Here is a 20,699-nt window from a genome sequence, read left to right as displayed (position 1 = left end):
GTGTTTTTATAAAATAAATGTATCATTTTAAGGTGCACCGTAGTCATAATGAGAAACCCCGTACCATTACAATTTTGACAATCGGAACAATGGACACCCCCGTGCCGTAATGCGTTGTATCGGGGAATCAGGGACTGCCAGGGAAAGCGGGAAAGCAGAGCCTAGGAATAATCAATGTATCGCCCACAGTGAGTGCTGTAATCCGGCACCTCCTCGCTGAAGCGCGTCCCACCAAACCATTCATCCGCACCTCCCCGCCGCAGATAAAAGGAAAAACAGGAGTGATCAGGGGAAGAGCCTCGGCTGAAGGCGGCGGGCACGGGACGGGAGCGGACGGGACGGGACAGGTCGGGACGGGGCGGGTCGGCTGCGCAGAGGAGCACAGGCGGGGCAGACCCCTCGGGTGCTCGTGGGGGCACCGGGCCCCCTCCCCACCCCGGGCTGGGGGCGGGGGCGGGTGCGCACCGCCCCCTCCGCTCCGCTGCGCTGCGCTCCGCTCCGCCCGGTGCTCGGCGCGGCGCCTCCCCCCTCCCCGGCTCCCATGGCGGGCAGCGGCGGCCGATTCGGTGCCGGCAAGCCCCGCCCGCCGGCGGTCCGGGGCCGGCCTCCCCCTTCCCTCCGCCGCCCCCTCCGCGGCAGCCCGCCAGCAGCGCCACAGCAGGCGCGGGGCCGGCTCGCTCCGCGCTGCCTCCCGCCCGCCCGCCCCGCCGCTCCCATGCGGGCCGGCGGCGAGGCAGAAGATGGCTGACTCGCCGGGGCACCCGCGCCCCTGCCCGCCCGCGCCCCCCGCCCGCCCGCCGCCGCCGCCGCGCTCCCCCCGGGCCCTCCGCGGCGCCGCCTGCCACCACTGAGAGCCGCCGCCGCCGCCCCCCCGCGCCCCTCCCGGCCCCCCCAGAGCACCAGCAGCCATTTCATCTCCACCACCACCACCACCAAGTAGGCGCAAAAAATGGCAGAAATGGAGAAAGAAGGGAGACCTCCCGAAAATAAAAGGAGCAGGAAGCCGGCTCACCCGGTGAAGCGGGAGATCAACGAGGAGATGAAGGTAGGTGCCTGTGATGGGGACGGGAGCGGGGTCCCCCCCCGCACCCCCCGCCTCCGAGCATGGAGATGAAATAAGAAAGGATCTCTTGTCATTTTTTTTTTTTTGTAGGATGCACTGAATGTGTCTCAACTCCGCCTCCTGGGCTGCAAACAGAGACGAATTCACAGGCTGCAAATCCTGTTCATTGACCAGCTTTATTTATTTTTTAAAAATAACTCTCTCTCGTTGGGCTTTTAAGCTCCTCGGGTGCCAACGATGAGCCTTTTTCTTTTTTTTTTTTTCCTTTCTTTCTATAGCCACCCCCTCAGGTAGCTGGGAAGCCCTTAAAGTTAGGAAAGAAAGGGATCTCTTTTAAACACTGTATTTTTGTCCATTTTTTCAGTAGCCAGCTGCAACTGTGTAATTAAATTGTCAAAGTGAAACGTTGCGGTCTGAGCCGTGCATCAGTCTCGCACTTCAGCGCCGAGACCCCTTTTCTCTCCTGCTCCCTCTCGCCTCCTCCTCTGCTGTACCGCTTCGCTCCGCGGTTCATGGCAGCGCAGAGGTGTCGCTGGAAGGTGGCTTGTCCGAGGGCTGCTTTTGATGGAAGTGTATTTACCGCGCGGAGGGCTGTCCTGCCCGATAGGAACCGCTGCCAGTCCAGCTGTGCTCTGGCGGCCGCTCCAGATGTTGGGATGGCTGCGATGGCACAAACCCGCTATTTTGGAACTTCTTTTATCATTAGGTCGCTGTTCCAGGCTTGACCGGTCCTATTTTTCGCGCCTGTTTTCGCGTCTGTTTCATGTCTGTTTGTTTGATGTCTCTAATTCCCCAGAGTTGGTAACAATGTATTGCTAGACTTCTGCTGAACTTGTTGTTAAATGCGCAGATAAAGTGACTAAAACAGCATAGTCTGGCTACGAGATAAAGCTGCTGAGATTTAATTTGAATATGTCATTTATTAAAAGGCTGATTGTAAGTGGAAGACTGCCTGGAAAATGTCACTCGTTCACATAGTATGTATACTATATAGGCGAGTGTATAAATATGCATGATGCCTAGTGAAAATATCTTTGCTTTCCAGAACATTGATCTCCCAATGTAAAATTAAACGGGAATGCACAGTCCCCTCCCCTCTCCCCTCTTTTGCACACCACTAATTTCGGCTAGGTGCCCTTTCCTGCCCAAGGCAGGCGTTCTTGCTCCTGCTGCCTGCGTAAAGAGCGTGTACACGGTGCTGCGTGCACTTCAAGTGTAAATGTGGACAAGAGTAGTATTAGGGGCACGAACAAAATAATGTGTTGCTGCATCTCTTTGGAAACAAACTGTAGTAGCTTCAAGTCCAGAGGAGTGGGATCTTTCTTTGTGAGATATGTGACACATCCTATTTTCGGAGAGGTCTCTGTTGCAGCCACCGGAGAGTCATTGCTCATTGTAATCCCACATAGTTTTGGAGACTGCAGAGGTCTGTAGTACAGGGCATTGGCCCCTCAGAGCATCGCCTAACGCGATCTATATGGATTGCAGCTTTTAAGTTTCATAGGTTCTAGAATTACAAATTAGCTAATTTTAATCAAAACATGTGAAATGTTATCCTGGCTGGATATAAAGGCTGACTGTGCTGGATCCTCTGGGTTTGTTTTGTTTACTTTGGCTGCAGGCGCACTCAGCGGTTTGGGAGATAGTTGTTCTTCTACAGTATAACAGATGTTTGTCTGAAAGGGTGAGGAAGAAACAAAAACAACATTGTGTGAAGGAGAAAAATTACACAATTTTAAACTAATGCTTTGGTATTAAGCACTGGCATTAACCTTCATGTAGAGAGTTCCTCTTTCTTAATCACGGATAACTGCTTAAGGTTAGGAACCTCAAGATTTCAGCTGACTTAAAAACTGAAGGCGGGTAGAAAGGTCATTTTGAACCCATGTAATTTCTGGTTGAGAGTGGGACAGCTGGTGGCAGAACCTTCTGTGGCCCACCTTTCAATGTTAACAATGCTATATATGCTGTGCATTTTTAGTAGGACAGTTGGCTGCTATCACCTAAGAAGGGGAAAAATAAAGGGGAGGAAAAAAAAGTAGTTTGAATTTTTGACTGGTTGAGAAAGTTAAAGTCCTGTGGTGATCACTTACCCTTTTTCTTTACTGATGAATTAAGATGTCTACTTGTTCTTAAAAAACCCAGAAAATACAATAATGTAACAAATTTGTTACAGTGTGCAAAATGTTTGCAGTGAGATGACAGAGGGAGCACAATGTGCCCTTGTGTAGGTTTGTATCTGTAATGTTCAAACAGGCTGACTGTTTCCCTTCATCTGAACTGCTTTCATCTGGACCAGTGTAAAATAAGCTCTGGTAAGTAATCACGGCAGAGCAGAAAGAAAGGAATGTATACAGCAATAGACAGCCTAAGCTGTAAAAACTGTAACTTGAGTATCAGCAGCAGATCAGATATCAAGGCTTTAAGGTAGGGGAAATGAAAGAGATGAAGGGGAGGAAAAGACGAGAGAGGGAATGGAAAAGTCAGTTGGAAAGTAAAGGAGAAGTAGGAGGGCCCCCTCAGGGAAATTTGGCTCAGGGGTTAGGGAATTTTATCATGGTGTACAGTGACCTACTCAGGTTTCAGCCCATGTTGGATCAAATTCCCTCCCTTTGCTAGCAGAAAGAAAAAGGACTGGTGTATATGTGATTTCTGTCTTTTCCCCCCTTTGGAGAATAAAAAGGCCATTGGTTCAAGTATCTATTTTAAGTACAGCAAATTCAAGGTACTATGAATGAGCAATAATATTACCTCATCACAGAGACTTCCTTCGAGATTTGCTGTTTGATACAGTCAGATATTTACTCAAGAAGGATCACAACACCTAACTGCTTGCTTTGGTGTTTTCCAACAGTAGTGTCACAGCATGGTTTTAACATGACTGGATGGATATTCAGGTTGCTCACTCTTTCCTTATGCCAGATATTGAGTTACGTTTTTGTTATCGCTAACCTAATGTACACGATGGTTATAACAAATTTTAATTTGATACAATGTTGTGTGCAAAAGGTACATGACTCTGCACAGTTTTCTGATATTACGTTTCAATGAAAAATATATTCACGAGGAACTGTTTTGTTACACTGTGACCTTTACAACCACTCTTCCTTATTTTCTAGTTATTTTTTCTTTTGTCCTCCATCCTCCTTCAGACGATACTTTCCAGTTTTTCTCACAGAGGTAGAATTCACCTCGCGCTTTGGAAGAAAAGCAGATAGTTATTCTGAAATTCAGTTTGGTGCCATTTTTCACTTGCTGGTGTATAACAGAACACCTCATAGATCCAAACCTGTTGTCATCAGGGAACCCACTACTATTTTAAGACCAAAATATTTTTAAAAGTTTAATTGATGAAAGCACTTGTCGAGGCACAGTGGTGGATCCCCCATCGATCTCTCCTCAGCTTATTTCCATTTGCCATCCTGCTTCCAGGAAGCAGTGTTGCTCAGTAGGGATAGCTAGGTGCTCGGCCATGCTGTGAAGTGAGGTTACATCCAGTACTGAATTGCACTGGAGTTCTGCACAGATGAGACAATGTATCCACGTGTCTCTAGCAGTTGAAAGGTAAGCAATTAATTTGCGTTGTAATTTCACAGGGCTGCTCCATGTGCCCAAGGAGTTTGCTGTCTATAAATATTCTCAATAACTAATTTGTATCTAAAATGCGGCTTTGTTCACGGTGCCTAAAGCTTAGGGGAGCCCCATCTGTTATCATTTAACAGTAAATTCATCAGAATATCTTTCAGTTTAGTGTTTAAATAGTCCCCATTTGGCATTTGAAAGTTCTACTGTCAGAAGGAGGAAAGCGGTGAAGCAGGCGTAGCAGCCCTGGGCCTGGAGCGAGCCAGTTTGCTCAGAGTGCTTGGAAGATTCCAAGGAAACTCCTCCCTTCTCTCCTGAAAAGCAAAAAATGTCTTTGGGAAAGTGGAAAAGCAGACAGACTTTATCAATTGTATTATTTCAGGAGACCAAGGTTTTTCTGTGGAGTCTGCGTGGAAGGAGTTTTGTGGGACGGCTGCAAAGGGGTTGCCTGTCTGCACAGGGAGCCTCACCTGGCGGGGCACTGCAGAAGTAGTGCTTCCCCAAACAAAGTGGGTGATACAGAACTGAACGTCCATGAGAGGACTAAGGAAAGTAAAGCATCATGGAATTTTGCTTTCTGATAGCATAAAGGTCTAACCGTAGAATTCAGTATGACAACAACATATACAAGCAAAGAATGTGAGAGCTGGAAAAAAAGATCCAAGTTTGTATTGGGCCTATAGAAACATTTTTATTTCCTTGATGCAGTGAAAGTGAAAAGTGAATTTGTGGGGCTTTGCACCGAGTGCGTTATGCAGGCAAGGAAATGGAATGGAGCCTCTATGCTTCCTCTCAGATCTGAAATAAACATTCAGCAGTAAAACCTAGAAGAAAATGAGTCTGACAGACTCATTCTCCCCTGTGTTTCCTGCCTCCATGTTTGCCAGGCCTCATTCGGTGAAGCCAGGCCTTGCCCCCTGTGAATAAGGTTCATAGAGAAGGAAAGACAAGAGATCCAAGATGGAAAGAGATGCATGGCATAGCTTGAGAATGTATTAATTAGCAAAGATTTGGGGAAATGATGCATTGTAATATAAAAAAATCAGACTGTAGGTGTACTGTTACAATGGAATGAATCCTAAAGTGGGAATAAATGTGATTATATTTTTACTGCCTAGTGTGTAAGTCAGACTCAGAAAGGAGGGAAACCACAGTCTAGCGAGTCAACTCACTCTTCTTCATCTTTCAGAGGAATAGGAAGCAAATTCAAGTAGAAATACCAATGAGCATAACAGTTACTTATCGTGGCTTTTCCAGTAGGGAAGATATTTCTGTGTAGTACAAGAACAGAGAAATCATACAGTTAAAACATGTAAATTACACATTGCCCCACATTGGTGATAAATCGTTTGGACTTAGCAGTGAGCAAAAGCTGAATGGCCATCTATTGGGAAGGAAGGGCTTTGGCTGTGGTGCGTGACTGGGGCCACTGGAGTGTTTTTGGGCCAGTTCCTTTGGCAGGGATGAGCTGGTTGTGCCGCAGCCATAGTGAATGCTCTGGCAGCTCAGCAGCCGCAGTGGTGCTCTGTCAGCTAGAGAAGAGCAGGAGGTTTGGCTCCTGTGGGATGTTGACCAAGTGCCTGGGTGCACTGGCAGCTGCAGAGGGGATTGTTGTTTCCAGTGTGGTCTCGAAAGCTTGTCTGCTTGTTGCATGGTGTGGCAGAACGAGCATGGAAGGATGTGGGACAGGATTTCTGTGGTTGTCTTCTCAGCTCAGATGCTGACCCACACTGTGGGTGGCCACAGGGGACTGAGCATTGCCTCCCCACCTGGGTGAAGTTCAGCTCCATGCTGTACATTTGCAATGAAATCTATGGGTCCCTGCAGAGGGGGGCTCCCTTTGGATGTAAGGTGGATGTAAGGATCCCAGCTTAGCAGTATGATTGCTGACCTGGGATTTTATTGGTTATGAGCAAGGTTTTCTCTCCGTGCTAGTCTTTCTCATCATCCCAGCCTTTTGGCACAGCTGTGAGATTGGGGTGGCAGCCTCATCCTGCATATGCTCCACGTCCTTTTGGAGAATGAGTCTGAAAGTAGGCATGGACTAGCTTAATGCCTCCGCTGTCCTGTTCCTGCAGAAGCTCTGAATCGCAGCTCCTTGCACATCCTTCATCTGGTCATCCCCACCTGCCTTCACATCTCCTCCCTGGTCTTTGTCAGGTCTATTATCTTGCAGTTCTGCTGGCTCCTGTCTAAGCCTGCTTGATCACTGCTGCTTCTGCTTTCCTGCTCCAGTGTTGAGTCCACATTCCTCCTTTTCTCAAGCCTCACTGTTACAATCATCACCCTTCCTTTCACTAAGCCTTTGAAACTTGTGTATCTTTCCATGAGGTTCTGCTCTGCATGTGCAGGTTGTGTATTAATTTGCTTTCTTCCTTTCCTTAGCTTCACCAAGAACTGGTCTTTGTCGCTCTTATTTTTCTTTTTCTTCTTTCCCCCCTCACCTGCATTCACACAGAGAAAAATTATCTCATCTCATCTTATCATTTGTGTTTTGACTATTGCCACCGCACTGGTCTTTACAAATCCCGTCTTGTTACCATGTCTTGAATCCCTGTGGATTGTGTCTATCATTGAAATGGAAGAAGGGAAAATACATGAAAACAATGAATTAATAGTGGTCAGCTTCAGGGCAGCAGCTTCAGCATGATCTCAACTGCCAAGGCGTTAGACATCACTACGAGTGGGTGCTGTAGTCAGGAGTCTGAGGGAAGGTGATGTTGTTGTTCGTTGGATACCCATCTACGCAAGAGAGTCAGTGTGGAAAATAACATTTCTCAGATTTGACACTCGGCTTGCTGAGGACAGGGTCATGCTTTCCGTTTGCTGTGTATGAGGTGTGGTGTAATGAAACTCTGGCTGTTAGCCACTGAGAGAATGGTATTAAGGGTGACCTGCAGCATTGCAGTAGGTAAGATAAATTTTGAAGGAGAATGGCTTAATTGGTTTTTTCTTTTTTTCTTTCTTTTTTTTTTTTTTTTTTAAACCCAAGACACTCTTTTTGGGAAATCAGTGTTAAAAAGGTGCTTACTTTGTTACTGCTGCCATGCAACCTCATTGTACTCTTACTGAAGTTAGTAGAAAAGACCCCATTGATTTGCTATTTTATAACAGAGTCAAATCTCTGTGATGTGTGATTTTGAAATCCAATGTATTTTTGTCAGTATGAATGTTCATTTTGTTGCATCACTTATCATGGATAGTTTAAATGAGACGTGAAAGGTACTTAAATTTGGTGCCATTACAAACCCAACCATTTTGACTACATTCTGAAGGGACAGATACATGTATGAATTTTCAGGAAAAAACAAACATATATACAACCTTGCTTATGTATTCCTTGACAAGTAATTAGAAATTATTCATTGTCTGAGTGGATCAGCAGTGCAAATAAAACACAAAGCATCCACAGGAGGCAAATTTAGAGCTACTCAATTAATTTGGTTGCATGGGGTTTAAGTCAGTAAGACTTTATCGATTGGTCTCTACCTTGCTAGATTAGTCTCTAGGGCTGTCTCTCCATAGATGAAATTCAGCAAAGCAAGGAAAGCTGGCAGACCTTGTCTTTGGGCCTCCCCAGACCCTTTCAGGTCATTTTGGGTGAGCCGCAGAGGTAAGATTTGACTCCCCAGGTGCAGGTATTTTTGTTAGTGGGTTCCCAAAGGTTACAGACAGGGTGAGTGCATTGGGACTCTTCAGCGCTAAGAGAGAAGTTTTCTAAAAAGCTAAAAAAGAAACCAAACCATAAAAACCAATGAAAAACAACATTTAGAAAAATTTCACCCCATTTTTGCTAGTATTTCAAACACAACACTGCATCATTCAAATGAGTTAGGTAGTTGTTAGCCACATTTACACTGCACTGTACTCGTTGAAAACTGTAGTAGTGGCATAGTTCAGATATCATACTTATAATGCTGAGTCTAGAAGCAGAGGTGGGATGATGGAATATTTTCCAGCAATTTGGGGCTGCACAGGACAGCCACAGAATTGTGACTTCCATCAAATGGTAAGGTGAAAATGCAAAGGGGAAAAACCAAAAGCAGATGGATGTTTCAGGGGTCTGCTCTGGGGTTTTGTTTTGGGTTTTCTTTTCCTGAAATGTGTTTGTAGCATAATTGCACAGATGATACTCTTGAAAGAGTACAAATTGCTTGTGTTTATTGCTTATAGCTGCTTTACAGCGCTCCTTGAGTGACAGGAACACCTATGTAATCTGGTGTGATGAATGAGCCAGGAGCAGTGCAGCACTCCGAGGTTCTGGGGCACAGCGCCTGCTGTAGCTTTGAATTCGAAAGCAATTATCATCTGATTAATTTTATTTATTTGTTTAAATGACTGGAGAATTGCTGTGTTCTATCATTAGACTTTCTCCCACTCAAAAATTAAGATAGAGCAGTTACTAGACAAAATCTGGCAACCTGCAAATTTGACATGTACCATTTGTTTTGAATTGGTGTTGTATTCTCCTTATTTCTTTGCCAGAGTCCTGGGAGACGGTGCTTATCAAAAGCATTATTTTAGAAGTCTTGGAGGAATATGAAGTTTGGAATTTGTTTTAAAGAGTGTTAATACAAAAATAGCGAAAATCAAAGAGAAAGGCTCTGTGTGTGGTTTTTTTGTTTCTACTTACAGTTGTCATACTACTTTAAACTGATCTTTGCCATCACAATAATTCATTAGCTGGTTTCCTTTGGTAGTTTCCTAAATCCATAAGCTGTAGAGCTCTGTGGCACTATTTGGTTTCAGAAAGCTTTGTTGCCTGGCTGCAGATTTCTTACTCCACTAAATCTCCTGGCCCAGTAATGAGCATTTTCTACAGAAACACTTTTGCCTCATGACCTAGAGGACATATTTTTAATAGAAATTGAGGGTTATGACGGTCATGTTCCAGACTTTGCATTTCCATACAAACATAAAATGTAACCACACAGCTGCTTGGAAATTGGTTTGAAAATAAATACGGCAAAATTGAGAAAGGTTTTCTTAGACAAATATAAGAGATATTTGTATGAAAAATGATGGTAAAATGCTTTCACAGTGAAGAATCTTTAAGTGCTTCAACTGTGCAAGGGTTTATAACCGAGGAAAAACGTCTGCTGTGATTTTATTTGATTTGGTTCATGGGCACCTCAAGGAACTGTAATTGTGTCAGTGACCTGCTCCAGCTGAAAAGACTGTAGCGCAATAAGATTGATTAACTGCTGGTTGAAAAAAAAATCCTGGTTTTCTCTTATTCTCTTGCTGCAGTCTTAAATATTTTATGGCAACACAGACAAGTTTGTGTGAGGAATGTATGTTAAAATATTTCTGACATTGAATGTCAGAGCAAAAGTCATAAATAACTCTCCTTTTCATTTTCTTTAAATTGCAGACATATGAGTCTCCGTCATAATTACATGTGCCAGTTGGAGATTTAAATGCATTTCACTTTATGCACTTGAGTTATGAAATGAACATTAGTCTTTGAGGAGGTGGGCCAAACCTGACACTTCCTCATGTAGCACAGATATGGTTCGATTTATGCAGTCCTCCCTTCCTTCCAAATGGTTATTGATTACATAAATAAGTAGGTAATTTTTCTCTTTCAGAACTTTGCTGAAAACACTATGAATGAGCTCCTTGGCTGGTATGGTTATGATAAGGTAGAACTGAAAGATGGAGAAGATATTGAATTCAGGAACTACTCAGCAGATGGGGAAAGCCGCCAGCACATTTCTGTTCTCAAAGGTAACGAGACTTCGTGTTTCTGTGTTCATGTAAAGAAGGATTAATAGAAGGATTAATCAACCTGTCTGAATTGGTGTGGATTTCGAAGCATGTTCTCCAGCCTGTGTCTTGGTTGCTTTACATAAAAATATCTGAGAGTACTATGTGGTACAGGGAAGCCAATAGGCTACAAGGAAAGTCACTTAATAAATTTGCTGTTAGTATATTGATATACTGTTATGTATTGATATGTATCTTCACAAATAATGCCTTTTGTGTGTCAGTTGAAAGTTGAGTACCTGTGGTATCAACAGACTACTCACAACTGGAGAAAGAAGGGAGCACTTTCTTAGCAGGGTGGCTTTAAGGAACCCTTTTGCTTCCCATACTAAGGCTGGTTGGCCTCCAACTTTTTAAAATGTTAAAAGATTTTAGACTGAAATATTCACACATGTAGGAACAAGTGTGAATGTTCACAAAAGGCTTCTCATCCATGTTTGTACTATACTGTCTTCTGTACTGTGGTATAAGTTTTCCATGGATGGAATTTGTTTGAGACGTTGCTGAATCTTTGTGATTCAAAATGTAAAGGATGAGATCTTGTTGTTTTCTTCAGTCATTCAGTTTTTGCCTTCTGACTCCTCAGTCTCAGGGAATGTATAGGGGCTTGTCATCAGAATAAGGAGAAGAGTAGAAAATTGCTGCATGTTGATTTATCCAACAGGAGTTCATCAAAGGTGAGGTAAAGAGAGGAAATTCCAGCAGCTTTTAAGCAGGTGGAGTGCTACTTTTCACTGTATTCGTGGACAGCAGTGTTTGGGTTTTCTTTCTGATAGACAGCAGCAGCACTGTATTCAGTGAGTGTTGCAATGAGTACTGACTCCAGAGGGACCAGTGCTGAGGGACAGATGGCTAGAAAAAAGGGGAAAAAATTAGAGGTAAGGTGAAACAACCTAATTGTGTTAAAATTGAATGTTTGCAGCTTGTTAGTTCTATAACAACATTGGTGATCAATATTTATTTTTCATTGAAAATGTAATGTTATTAAGCTACCTTTGAAGAAACTTGGTCCTGTGTAGTAATGCACTTAATTTATTTCTGTTTTAAAAAATATATCTTTTACTGAATGATTACTAGCTCCAGTCTATACTTGATGAAATTTGTGACATACTTTTTTTATCGGCACATGATACAAATCATATGTTTTATGTACCATAGATGTCAAATGCCTATGACAGGTAGAAATTTTTGGTGTATGCAGTTTTTGGGAGGGGGAAAAAAATCTTGTTCTGAGACATGGGAGAAGAGGAAGTAATAAGAATTAAGTTGTGCCCCATGGCGGAGGTGTATTAGAGAAATTCCTACAAATAAGAATCCTGAGGTGATTTGGGATTAAAGAATTATAATAATAACTGTCAGCATTTTATGCACACTTTGCTGTGATTTCAATATTTTGTTCCTTTCTTTAAATTCTTTCATAATTACTACTCATATTATTTATAGAGAATAGGAATTCTTTTTTCCTTCATTTCATGCTCCTTGTGCTGGTGAAGTCACAGTACACCGAGTGTGATCACCATGCAAACAGTAGAAATGAAGTGCAAGAGTAGGATGCTGTTGACTAAATCAGACATACCAAGGATATGCATGACAAAATAATCCCACCTTTTACCTTCTGCAGAAAGAAAGTGTGAGTTTGATTTTGAAAAAAATTGAGCATTTCTGAAGATTACTGGAAAGTATCAATTTCTTTAAAAGGGAAAATGTCTGGGGGTTTTGTGCACCATTCTTATATTAGAGTAAGTAATTTAATGAAGAGATTGGTGAAAGTATGCAGGGCCATTTAAGAAATATATGTGTCATACTGTTCAATGTGTTCTTTGTGTTTTACAGAAAATTCTTTGCCAAAACCAAAATTACCTGAGGACAGTGTTATTTCACCATACAATATAAACCCAAGCTACCCAGGGCTTGCCACAGGAAATGGACTGTCAGACTCACCAGCAGGGTCGAAGGATCATGGGAATGTACCTATTATTGTCCCATTAATTCCACCACCTTTCATAAAGCCACCAGCAGGTAAATGCTAATGAATATGTAAAAATGGTTACTGGTTATTGTCAACGTCCTGAGATTACTGGATCATAGTGTCTTAGCAAGAGGGCTGATTTCAAAATTATTAAAATCCAGTCCCAGGGAACTTTAAAAACGAACGGGAGAGTGGCTTTAGTCACTTTAGTATTCTTGAAAAACTCCTTCAAATGCAATGACAACAAACTTGCTCTGCTTGTGAAACTCCTCATGCTGGATTATGTTCTCAGCAGTTCAACAGCATTTGCTTTTAGGAAAAAAAAGGTTTTGTTCTGGTGAATAAAGCCTTTAACTAAATTAATGGAAGATTATTACATTAAAAATAGGCTGCATGAAGGAAGCAGTGAAAGAGAAAAACCCATCAAATCAGTATCATGTCTTTATATCTAGTTAACAAGCTCATACTGAGAAAACTGTCTCTTGATTCCCATTGAAATCCCTGACTGCTGTCTCTCAAGGGTTTAATATGATCTTGACTCTACCTAGGAGACTGCACTGAGATGTTTTACATTTTCATTAGATTTTTATCAGGAGTGGTTTTCTAACATGCCATTCCTCAGAGTTTGCATGAAAAATGATTTATTCCCCTCTGCATGCTGCTTACCGTAATCTGTGAAAGGAGCTCTTAGGGCTACACCAGGGTGATTAATTGTTGTGTTATCATTTACTGCTCCACACGGTGTGAAAATTGGTGAATCCAGATAGGAGCAGGCTGAGTCCTGCTTCCATGGACGTCCATGGGTGGTGGTGTGGTTGTTCTTTAGTGACCAAGGCACTGAGGAATACAGGGTGACATGCATCTCCTACCCAAGAACATCATCTCTCCACACACAGGGCTACAGAGATGCCACCAGGTGCCAGGGTGCTTCTGCAGAGGCAGAACTGCTTGCAGGATCAGGTCCCAGGTGTTAGATGGTCACCTCTGCCCTTTGTAACATTGTCTAAAGGTAGCTGTAAAATACTGATTGATCCAAGAAAGTGTTTGCCTGTTGTCGGTCGTGTAATAGACTGCAGTTGCCCCTCCTAAATTATTGTTATGCCATTGAGTTTTATCTCTAAAGAAGTATCTAATATGCTATGAATAATTTTCAAATGTTACTCAATATGCACTCCCTGCCAAAGATTTTCAATCTATTTTATACGATATTTGCTAATTACCAAAGCTATTTGGGCCCATTCCTGCAGCCTTTACACAGCTAAAGATCTCAGGCCATATGGGCTGGATCCTCAGCTGTTGTTGATTTGGCCCTAAAGCTTTAATCAAGGGCTTGTGCCATCCCAAGCTATTTTCTACTCCAATCTGAGTCACGACTGAATCCAGAATGCTGAATTTGTGGTATGTGAACACAAGGCTATAGCATGCATTGTGCAGATTGCCACAGTTGCTGCGTTTTTATGACACCAAAAAGCAGGAGGAGATTGAACTATGAAGTAGAAAAACAAATTACTGCAACAGTAGTTAAGTGGACACAAGGGAATCTTGGCCAAGTCAACTGCCTTCTGTTCTTTGCCTGTCCACCTACAACATATGATCCTGTGTTCAAATGTACCTCTAAGGGTAATGTGTAGAGAGAGCTTTTCGTAAGTGTTTTCCACCTTTAGGTTTTTATTTAATTCATTAACAATGAATATCATTGTTTTACCTGCACAGGAGATACAAATGCATAATCTCTGCCTCCTCTGACTTTATCCCACGATTGGTAATGAGGACTAGATTACCATGACTTCTGAGCAGATGAATGTATTTATCTCACCTTTGTTTTAGAGACCAAAGCTTGGGAGGGTTGGAGGGGGAGGAGAATCACAACCTTTGTGGGATTTGCAGTAAGCATGGGTAGTAATGGTTTTGTTTTATCTTAGGGCGTAGGTGCCCTAGTCATGATCATCCCAAAGAGCCTGGCAAGAAACAACTGGTAGGAAAGGGAGTACAAAGGAGCCAGGAGAGCCAGTGTGCGAGGCAGTGGTCTTGGCACTGCACTTTGACACCATTTTGTGGGCACTGCATCAAAGCAGAAAACTTCAGAGTGATACAAAGCCAGACAAGAGTAACTCTGGGGATGTTTTCTCGGAGTCCATCGCAGGCACAGGGGATGACTTTGGAAACAGCACAAAGGTGCTTCTTTGACTTGAGCAGGTACATGGTTAGACTCACATCATTAATTAATAAGGTGAAGATTGACATTTTCAGCATGGAGTACAGACAGGCTATGACTGAACTGTCACAAACACCAAAGCATTTATCCATGTTTGAGTGGATAAATGAAGTAAGGGGACAGGAGAGAGAGGCAGAAGGAGGCCAAGAGAAAGCTTCAAGGTTAAAATGCTAGGCAGGAAAAGGGGTCTTTGCAGCAGATTTTGTGTGGACACACAGAGGACAAGGTTACATTACAGGCCAGAGAGAACATCGGGTGGTAATGCACTGTAGTGACTGAGAGGCTAAGAATTAGGATGCATCCAGAGTTTGTTAATGGATGAAGAAAGCTTTTAGATATTGTACAGGGAAAAATCTACAAGACTTAAATATAGCTCAAAAGGGAGTGTCCACAGGTGAAAATGATACCTAAATCATGGACCTGAAGGATAGGAAAGATGGTGCAGTCCATCCTTATTGAGCAAATAATATGGAGTGAGCACTCAGGGAGAAATTATTAAGACTTTAATTCTTGCTGTATTGATCTTGAACAGAAGGGTCAGCATGAGTAAAGAGGTGTCAGAAAGACAGGCTGAGGTATTCATTTGGACAGGAGTGTAATGGTCTGAAGAGGATAAGCAGATCTGTTGAATTATTAGTTGAATAATTTTTGCTGATAAGATTCAATACAGGTAAGAGGAAGAAGAGAGAGCAGAGCATAGGGGCTGCTCACAAACCTGAAGAGAAACAAGAAGGATACTCTGCAATGTGCACTGACGTAGCAATTGCAGAGGTAGAAAAGACACAGCCAGGAAGCCAAGGGAAACAGGATTTCTAGGAAGGCAAATATGATTCTTTATCAGAAACAGCTATCAGTTTGGAAAAGAGGAGGAAGGAGTGTTGGTCCTAAACTGTCTAGGAAGCTGTCATTGAAGATTTCAGCAGATTAGGTTTTCCTTGAGCATGCTGGAAAGCTTTGAACAGTGTCCTGTCTGCATTCATATTTTGTTTGACCAGGCTAAAACCTTGAAGAGTTAACAAAATTACCTTTTTTTCCTTCATGCCTATTTTGTAGTAAAGTGTTTTTTGTTTTGGTTTGGTTTTTTGTAATTTGAAAACCAAACAATTTTGAGCAGTCTGACTAAAATTTTATCTTCAAGCTGTTCAGATTTCTGTTTTATATGTCAGTCAGATGAAATGTAAGGTTCCAATTTGCCTATGTGATTCTGGAAAACATTAGGGTGCTACTAACCAAATATAAACAGCTCCAATAAAGGCACTCTCTCCTTGCTGTACCTCATAATTAAACCCAAAAAATGCTGAGTTAAATGCATGGGCCCTATGTGGTGCACTGAGTGTCTATAGACTCAGGTTATGGTGTGTCAATGCAGGATGCTAAATCCAGTCATGGGAAGCCTCCACCAGGAGAATGCAAGTTACTCAGATGTGGAAGCTATCTGCAAGAGCACTCCTCTGATCTCCAGCACCAGGCAGGGAGACCTCACTCAAGCAGTGCCCAAATCAGACATGACTTTATAAGCCAGCATCAGCTGTCCAACCTTCATCTGGAAGCAAATAAGAAGTCAGTGCAGCCTCCAGAGAGTTGCTGTAAGAGTCTCTATGTGGCTGGTAAGAGTCCATCTTGCTCAGCAGTCTGGTAACTACGTTTAGACCTGGCAGCAGATTCTGAGTGATCTTCAGGGCTAGTCTTGAGTACAGCCTATTGCAACAAACTGATCCTAAGATTAGTTCTACTTGGTGTTAGAAGGTTCTTATTTTCTGCACAGCAATGTAAAGAAAGCTGGTGGGGTTTTTTGTTTGTTTATTTGGTTGGTTGTTTTTTCCAATTTAAAATTTGCATAGAAATACTGAGGAACAGAAATGCAATAGCCTGGAATGACCTAGAACTAAAAATCTCACCACAGTTGTGCAGGGTATAGGGCCTTAGTATGTAGTGTGCAAACCTTCTGCTATTCTGCAACCCTTAATGATAGAGTAAATTTGAGAGGGCACTTAGGGTGACTCTGCCCATTTGCTCGGGCAAGTTTGGACAACTCTTGTTACCTGGGATGAAGGAAGGCTGAAATCAAGAGCAGTTGAAGAAGAATGCAAAAAATTCTTTCAGTGCGGGTGAGAACAAGCTGCCTCCTTCCCCTGGCACCTGCTGGAGGCTATGGTGTCTCAGTTTTCCCATTTCTTTGAGTGCTCTTTGATTTGTTTTATCTTGTGATCCCCACAGCAGTGCATTGGTAGGGGATACAGCTGCTGGTTGGTCTATCCTTTGAGCATGAGGGTCGACAAAATCCTTCCCTTTCCTGCGTCCTTCTGTGTACAAGTGATGCACAGAGTGTGCCTGTTGCTCTGAGCATCCCAAACAAGAACTGGCTTCCTGCAATGCTGTGCCACTGCCAAGGGACACAGTACAAGGGGAGGCAGAAAGGATGATGTCATGTAGTTGACTGAACTTTCCACAGAGGGAAAAAGTACAAGGGAAAACTAATGCTCCCTCCCAAGGTTTTCACAAGATACCGAAGGAAAGGGGATGTAAATTCTACAACCCACTGATGAGTGTCTCTACATAATGTTGGATTCAGTGATTTCCAAATTATAATGATTGGAGTTGTACCAGAAGTTATCAGAAACTTGCGGAAGTGAAGGAGGACTGGGCTGGAGGAACTGTATCTGGTGAGGCAAAATGTCTTAAAGGAGAAGCAGAAACATTTCCAATGCTGACTACCTTGTAAAATCAGCCTGTTACCAAAGCTGGCAAAGAAATACCAGATTCAAATACTAAAACAAGTATTTAGTTATTTTATACAAAGGAATGAGTGATTTTCTGAGTTATAGTTTAGCATTGCTTTAGAATTAAAGTTTATAAGAGATTTTGTAAATACAAGTGCAGATAAGTAACTTTGTGCAACACAGTGGAATAAGCAGAGTTCCTGCCCTACATTCTGGAACTGCCTGCTGTAACCTCTCTCAATACTTGAATTGTATTGGAGGAATCTGAAACCATTAAAGATGTTTTAAATGGTAGTTAGCAGGCCACTAAAAATTAATTCCAAGATCATCTGTCAAAATTCACTGAGGAATTGGATCTATGACTACAGTACCAAGAAGTTTGATTCCAGGCAGAACCCAGTGGCAGTTTTCATTAAGTAAAGACTACACTATCAGATCTAGTTAAGTCTATATATGGAATAGACTTTCATTTTACTATTCTCTGCATCCCTCTTCAGTATTTCACAAGTATCTTCTGGTTGCTGAACAGCGTTACAACTTCTCTAACTGTAGGTAGGCTTCACCCTTTGATAAAAACCACTGCAACAAATCCTATAGTCTCTAGTTTTCAGTTTGAAACATCATCAAATTTACACTGATCGTAGAGTTATTACTGCCTAGGTTTTTAAATGCCAGTGGTTGCCAGGATGCCTGCCCCATCTAGCCCACTGTTGATGTCTTTTGCTCTCTGTGGAGGGCCAAGTGTTTCCTTTGTGCTAAAAAGAAAATCATAAAGTCCATGTATGCACCTTAATAACATATATTCAAAGTACACAGGGAGTTCCCCCTCTATTAGCTGAAATAGGTGCTTTTTTTGTTTGCATGTTTAAAGCCTGCCTAACTGCCAGCTTTTGTGTTGTGCATTCAGTCCCCACTGAACTATGCATAAGAATGTGCCTCAGCTCATGCATAGAAAACATAGGCAGGCTGTGGTTCCCCAAAACGATTTTTTCAAAAGGGACTGGGACATTTTGCTTTATTGGCAGAGTAGTGAACTTGAAGAGACTGGTCCTTAAAAGGAAATGCATGGTAGAGGCTCTGAGGTATTTCCATAGCGATGGCTGCATCGAGCTTTCTGTTGTCAGCCTTATATTTTAATCTTCCTCTGGTAATTCCTTTTTTTAAGGCACTTCTTCTACCTTAAGTTTGTCACATGCCCCATCTGTTTAGAGGATCAGTACTTAAGGTGATATCACAAGGGGATCTGTAGCAATGTCTCAGGAGTTTTGTTTCTTCACTTTTTTTAGTTTGAGATTAATTTGCTAAAGCATTTCGGGTGTAAGAAAATTGACTGTAATGGTGCTTCTGCTTTGCTTGGGATCAACAACCTCAGGAACTACTTTGGGATGAAAAATCTGAATACATGCTACTTGGTTTTCTTCAATGGCGATCTGGGATTTCAGGAGCAGCAGGCGGGTAACTCAGAATTATCCAATTCTGAAATCCTGGCAGGTCCCAGTGGAAACAGTGAGCCTTTACTGTTATTGCTGCAGATGCTCAAGTCAAGATCTAAAGTCTTTAAAAAGGAAGTTTTGCAGCTTTTCAATAGAAAGTAATAGTGAAAGCAGCTAAAATATTTAAAGATGTATATACCAGTGGATTGAGTGCAGTTCCCAGCTCAAGGTAAAAGGGCTATTATAGCTCCCTACCCAGAAAACCTGGAATCCAAGCTGCCTCTGTGAGGGGGTGGGATGCAGCAAAGAGAAAAAAAGAGGAAAGTGGGTGAAAGCAGTAGTGGAGAGACATGGCTTCTGATAGTGTGGTGGAATGAAACTCATGCCAGAGATGAGCTGGTTGGTTGGGAGACATGGAGGAGGGATGGGATGCCAGAATATTTTTTTGTATCAACAACCACAGTCAAGGTACAGGTTTCACAAAGGCTCACTCAGTCCAGGTGCTGTACTTCAGATCTCAATCCCAAACACTGTCCTCCTGGTCTTCCTTCTGCACAACAGTACTGTGGTTGGGCACCTTCAGGAGAGATGTTATCTTCTTGCCAGAAGAATTGAGTATCTCCTGCTGGATTTCTTGCAAGGAAATATGGAAAGTAAGGTTTTGAAGTACCTGCCCTTGAATCATCATAACATGCAGGATTAGAGCTGTAGCTGCATTTAATTTCACCCAACTTTTTGAAGCTGGAGTTAAAATTGAAAATACATCTTAGTTCAAACCAGTAGAGTGTTGCAACCCAAAACTTAGTAAACTGATCAGGATTTAACTCCAGAATTTTAGGGATTTTAGGAACATTGCGCTAAACACTGTAGGTCATGCTGGCTTGCTTAGCTAAAGAGCCAGGGCTGTTCATGCCAGATTTACTCCATTGTACTCATTGCCTTCCTTCACTTCCCCCCACCTCTTTAAATTATGTCTCCATGTAAGATCGATTAGTGTAAACTGCTGCTCATTGGGTTTAAGAGGAACAGTTTTCTTCAGCTCCTTCACACTGGTTTGAAAGGAAAAAAATACCAAACATTCTGCTTAATTAAGACTTAAAGAGGCGGTGCAAACTTCTGATGATTAATTGAAGCATGCTTTAGACTGATGCATATTTAGTTATTATAATGCGATAATTTTATCTTGTTATACAAACTACTCCCTTTGGGAACATGATTTAACACTGCAAACACTCTGTGTTTATTGCATTGTTCATTATGAAAAATACACAGGCTAAAAACCACAAGGAGATGTAACTGAACAGTATCTGTGTGGTGGGTGCAGGGAGTACTTCTTCCACCTGTAATGACACAACCCAGAGGCAGAAAAACACAATACTATAACTCCCACAATATCTCTTCCTGTGAAGAGTTGAGAACTAGAAAAGTAGAGGCTGGAAATTTAGATCTTGTGCAGTACACAGAAAGAATTTATCTTTCTATTACCTGATCTAATTACAGAGGACAGCAATACGTATGTTCTGCTGAATGCCCTCCTGTTACTCTTCAGTTGTGTCAGTCCCATCTCCTCTTTGTCTCACCTGTAAGAGTGCCCATGCTACCTGTCGTAAGTGTGACAGATCTGAGAACATGCTAAACACTTTGCAAAAGCAGGTCATAAAGTTGCAGGCCCAGATGGAGGGGAAAAAAAAAGCAGTTATTAAAGAGTATTTTCTTTCACTTCAAAATGATCTGTGCCAGGACTTGCAAATGATATTTTTGTACTTTACAAACATGTGTCAGCACGGCTATATGAGTTCTAAAAGTGATGGTGAATGATCTTCATCAGAAGAGCTGCTCCAGTGAGAGCTCACATGATGGATGTAGGCATGGTGTCAGGATGAGCTCATGTTACTTTAAGCAGATATGCTAAGCTAGACTACCAGCAAAAGTCTGACTATGAGCAAAG

General features: G+C 42.4%; 1 protein-coding gene across 3 annotated transcripts in view; it reads left to right on the top strand.

Annotated features, from left to right (window-relative positions):
• Positions 1 to 645: 645 nt before the first annotated feature.
• The window catches only part of SOBP (sine oculis binding protein homolog), a 112,138-nt gene continuing 92,084 nt past the window's right edge, over positions 646 to 20,699 (top strand). For all 3 annotated transcript variants that reach the window (XM_082302537.1, XM_082302538.1, XM_082302536.1), the window contains exons 1-3: positions 646 to 1,045; positions 10,237 to 10,375; positions 12,248 to 12,433. In XM_082302537.1, coding sequence (XP_082158663.1) covers positions 950 to 1,045; positions 10,237 to 10,375; positions 12,248 to 12,433 — 421 coding nt within the window. In that variant the 5' untranslated portion in view covers positions 646 to 949. The remainder of the gene's footprint in view (positions 1,046 to 10,236; positions 10,376 to 12,247; positions 12,434 to 20,699) is intronic.

Source organism: Coloeus monedula (assembly GCF_965178545.1).
Source record: "Coloeus monedula genome assembly, chromosome: 2".
Classification (NCBI taxonomy): Eukaryota; Metazoa; Chordata; class Aves; order Passeriformes; family Corvidae; genus Coloeus; species Coloeus monedula.
This window is presented reverse-complemented; position numbering and strand designations above follow the sequence as displayed.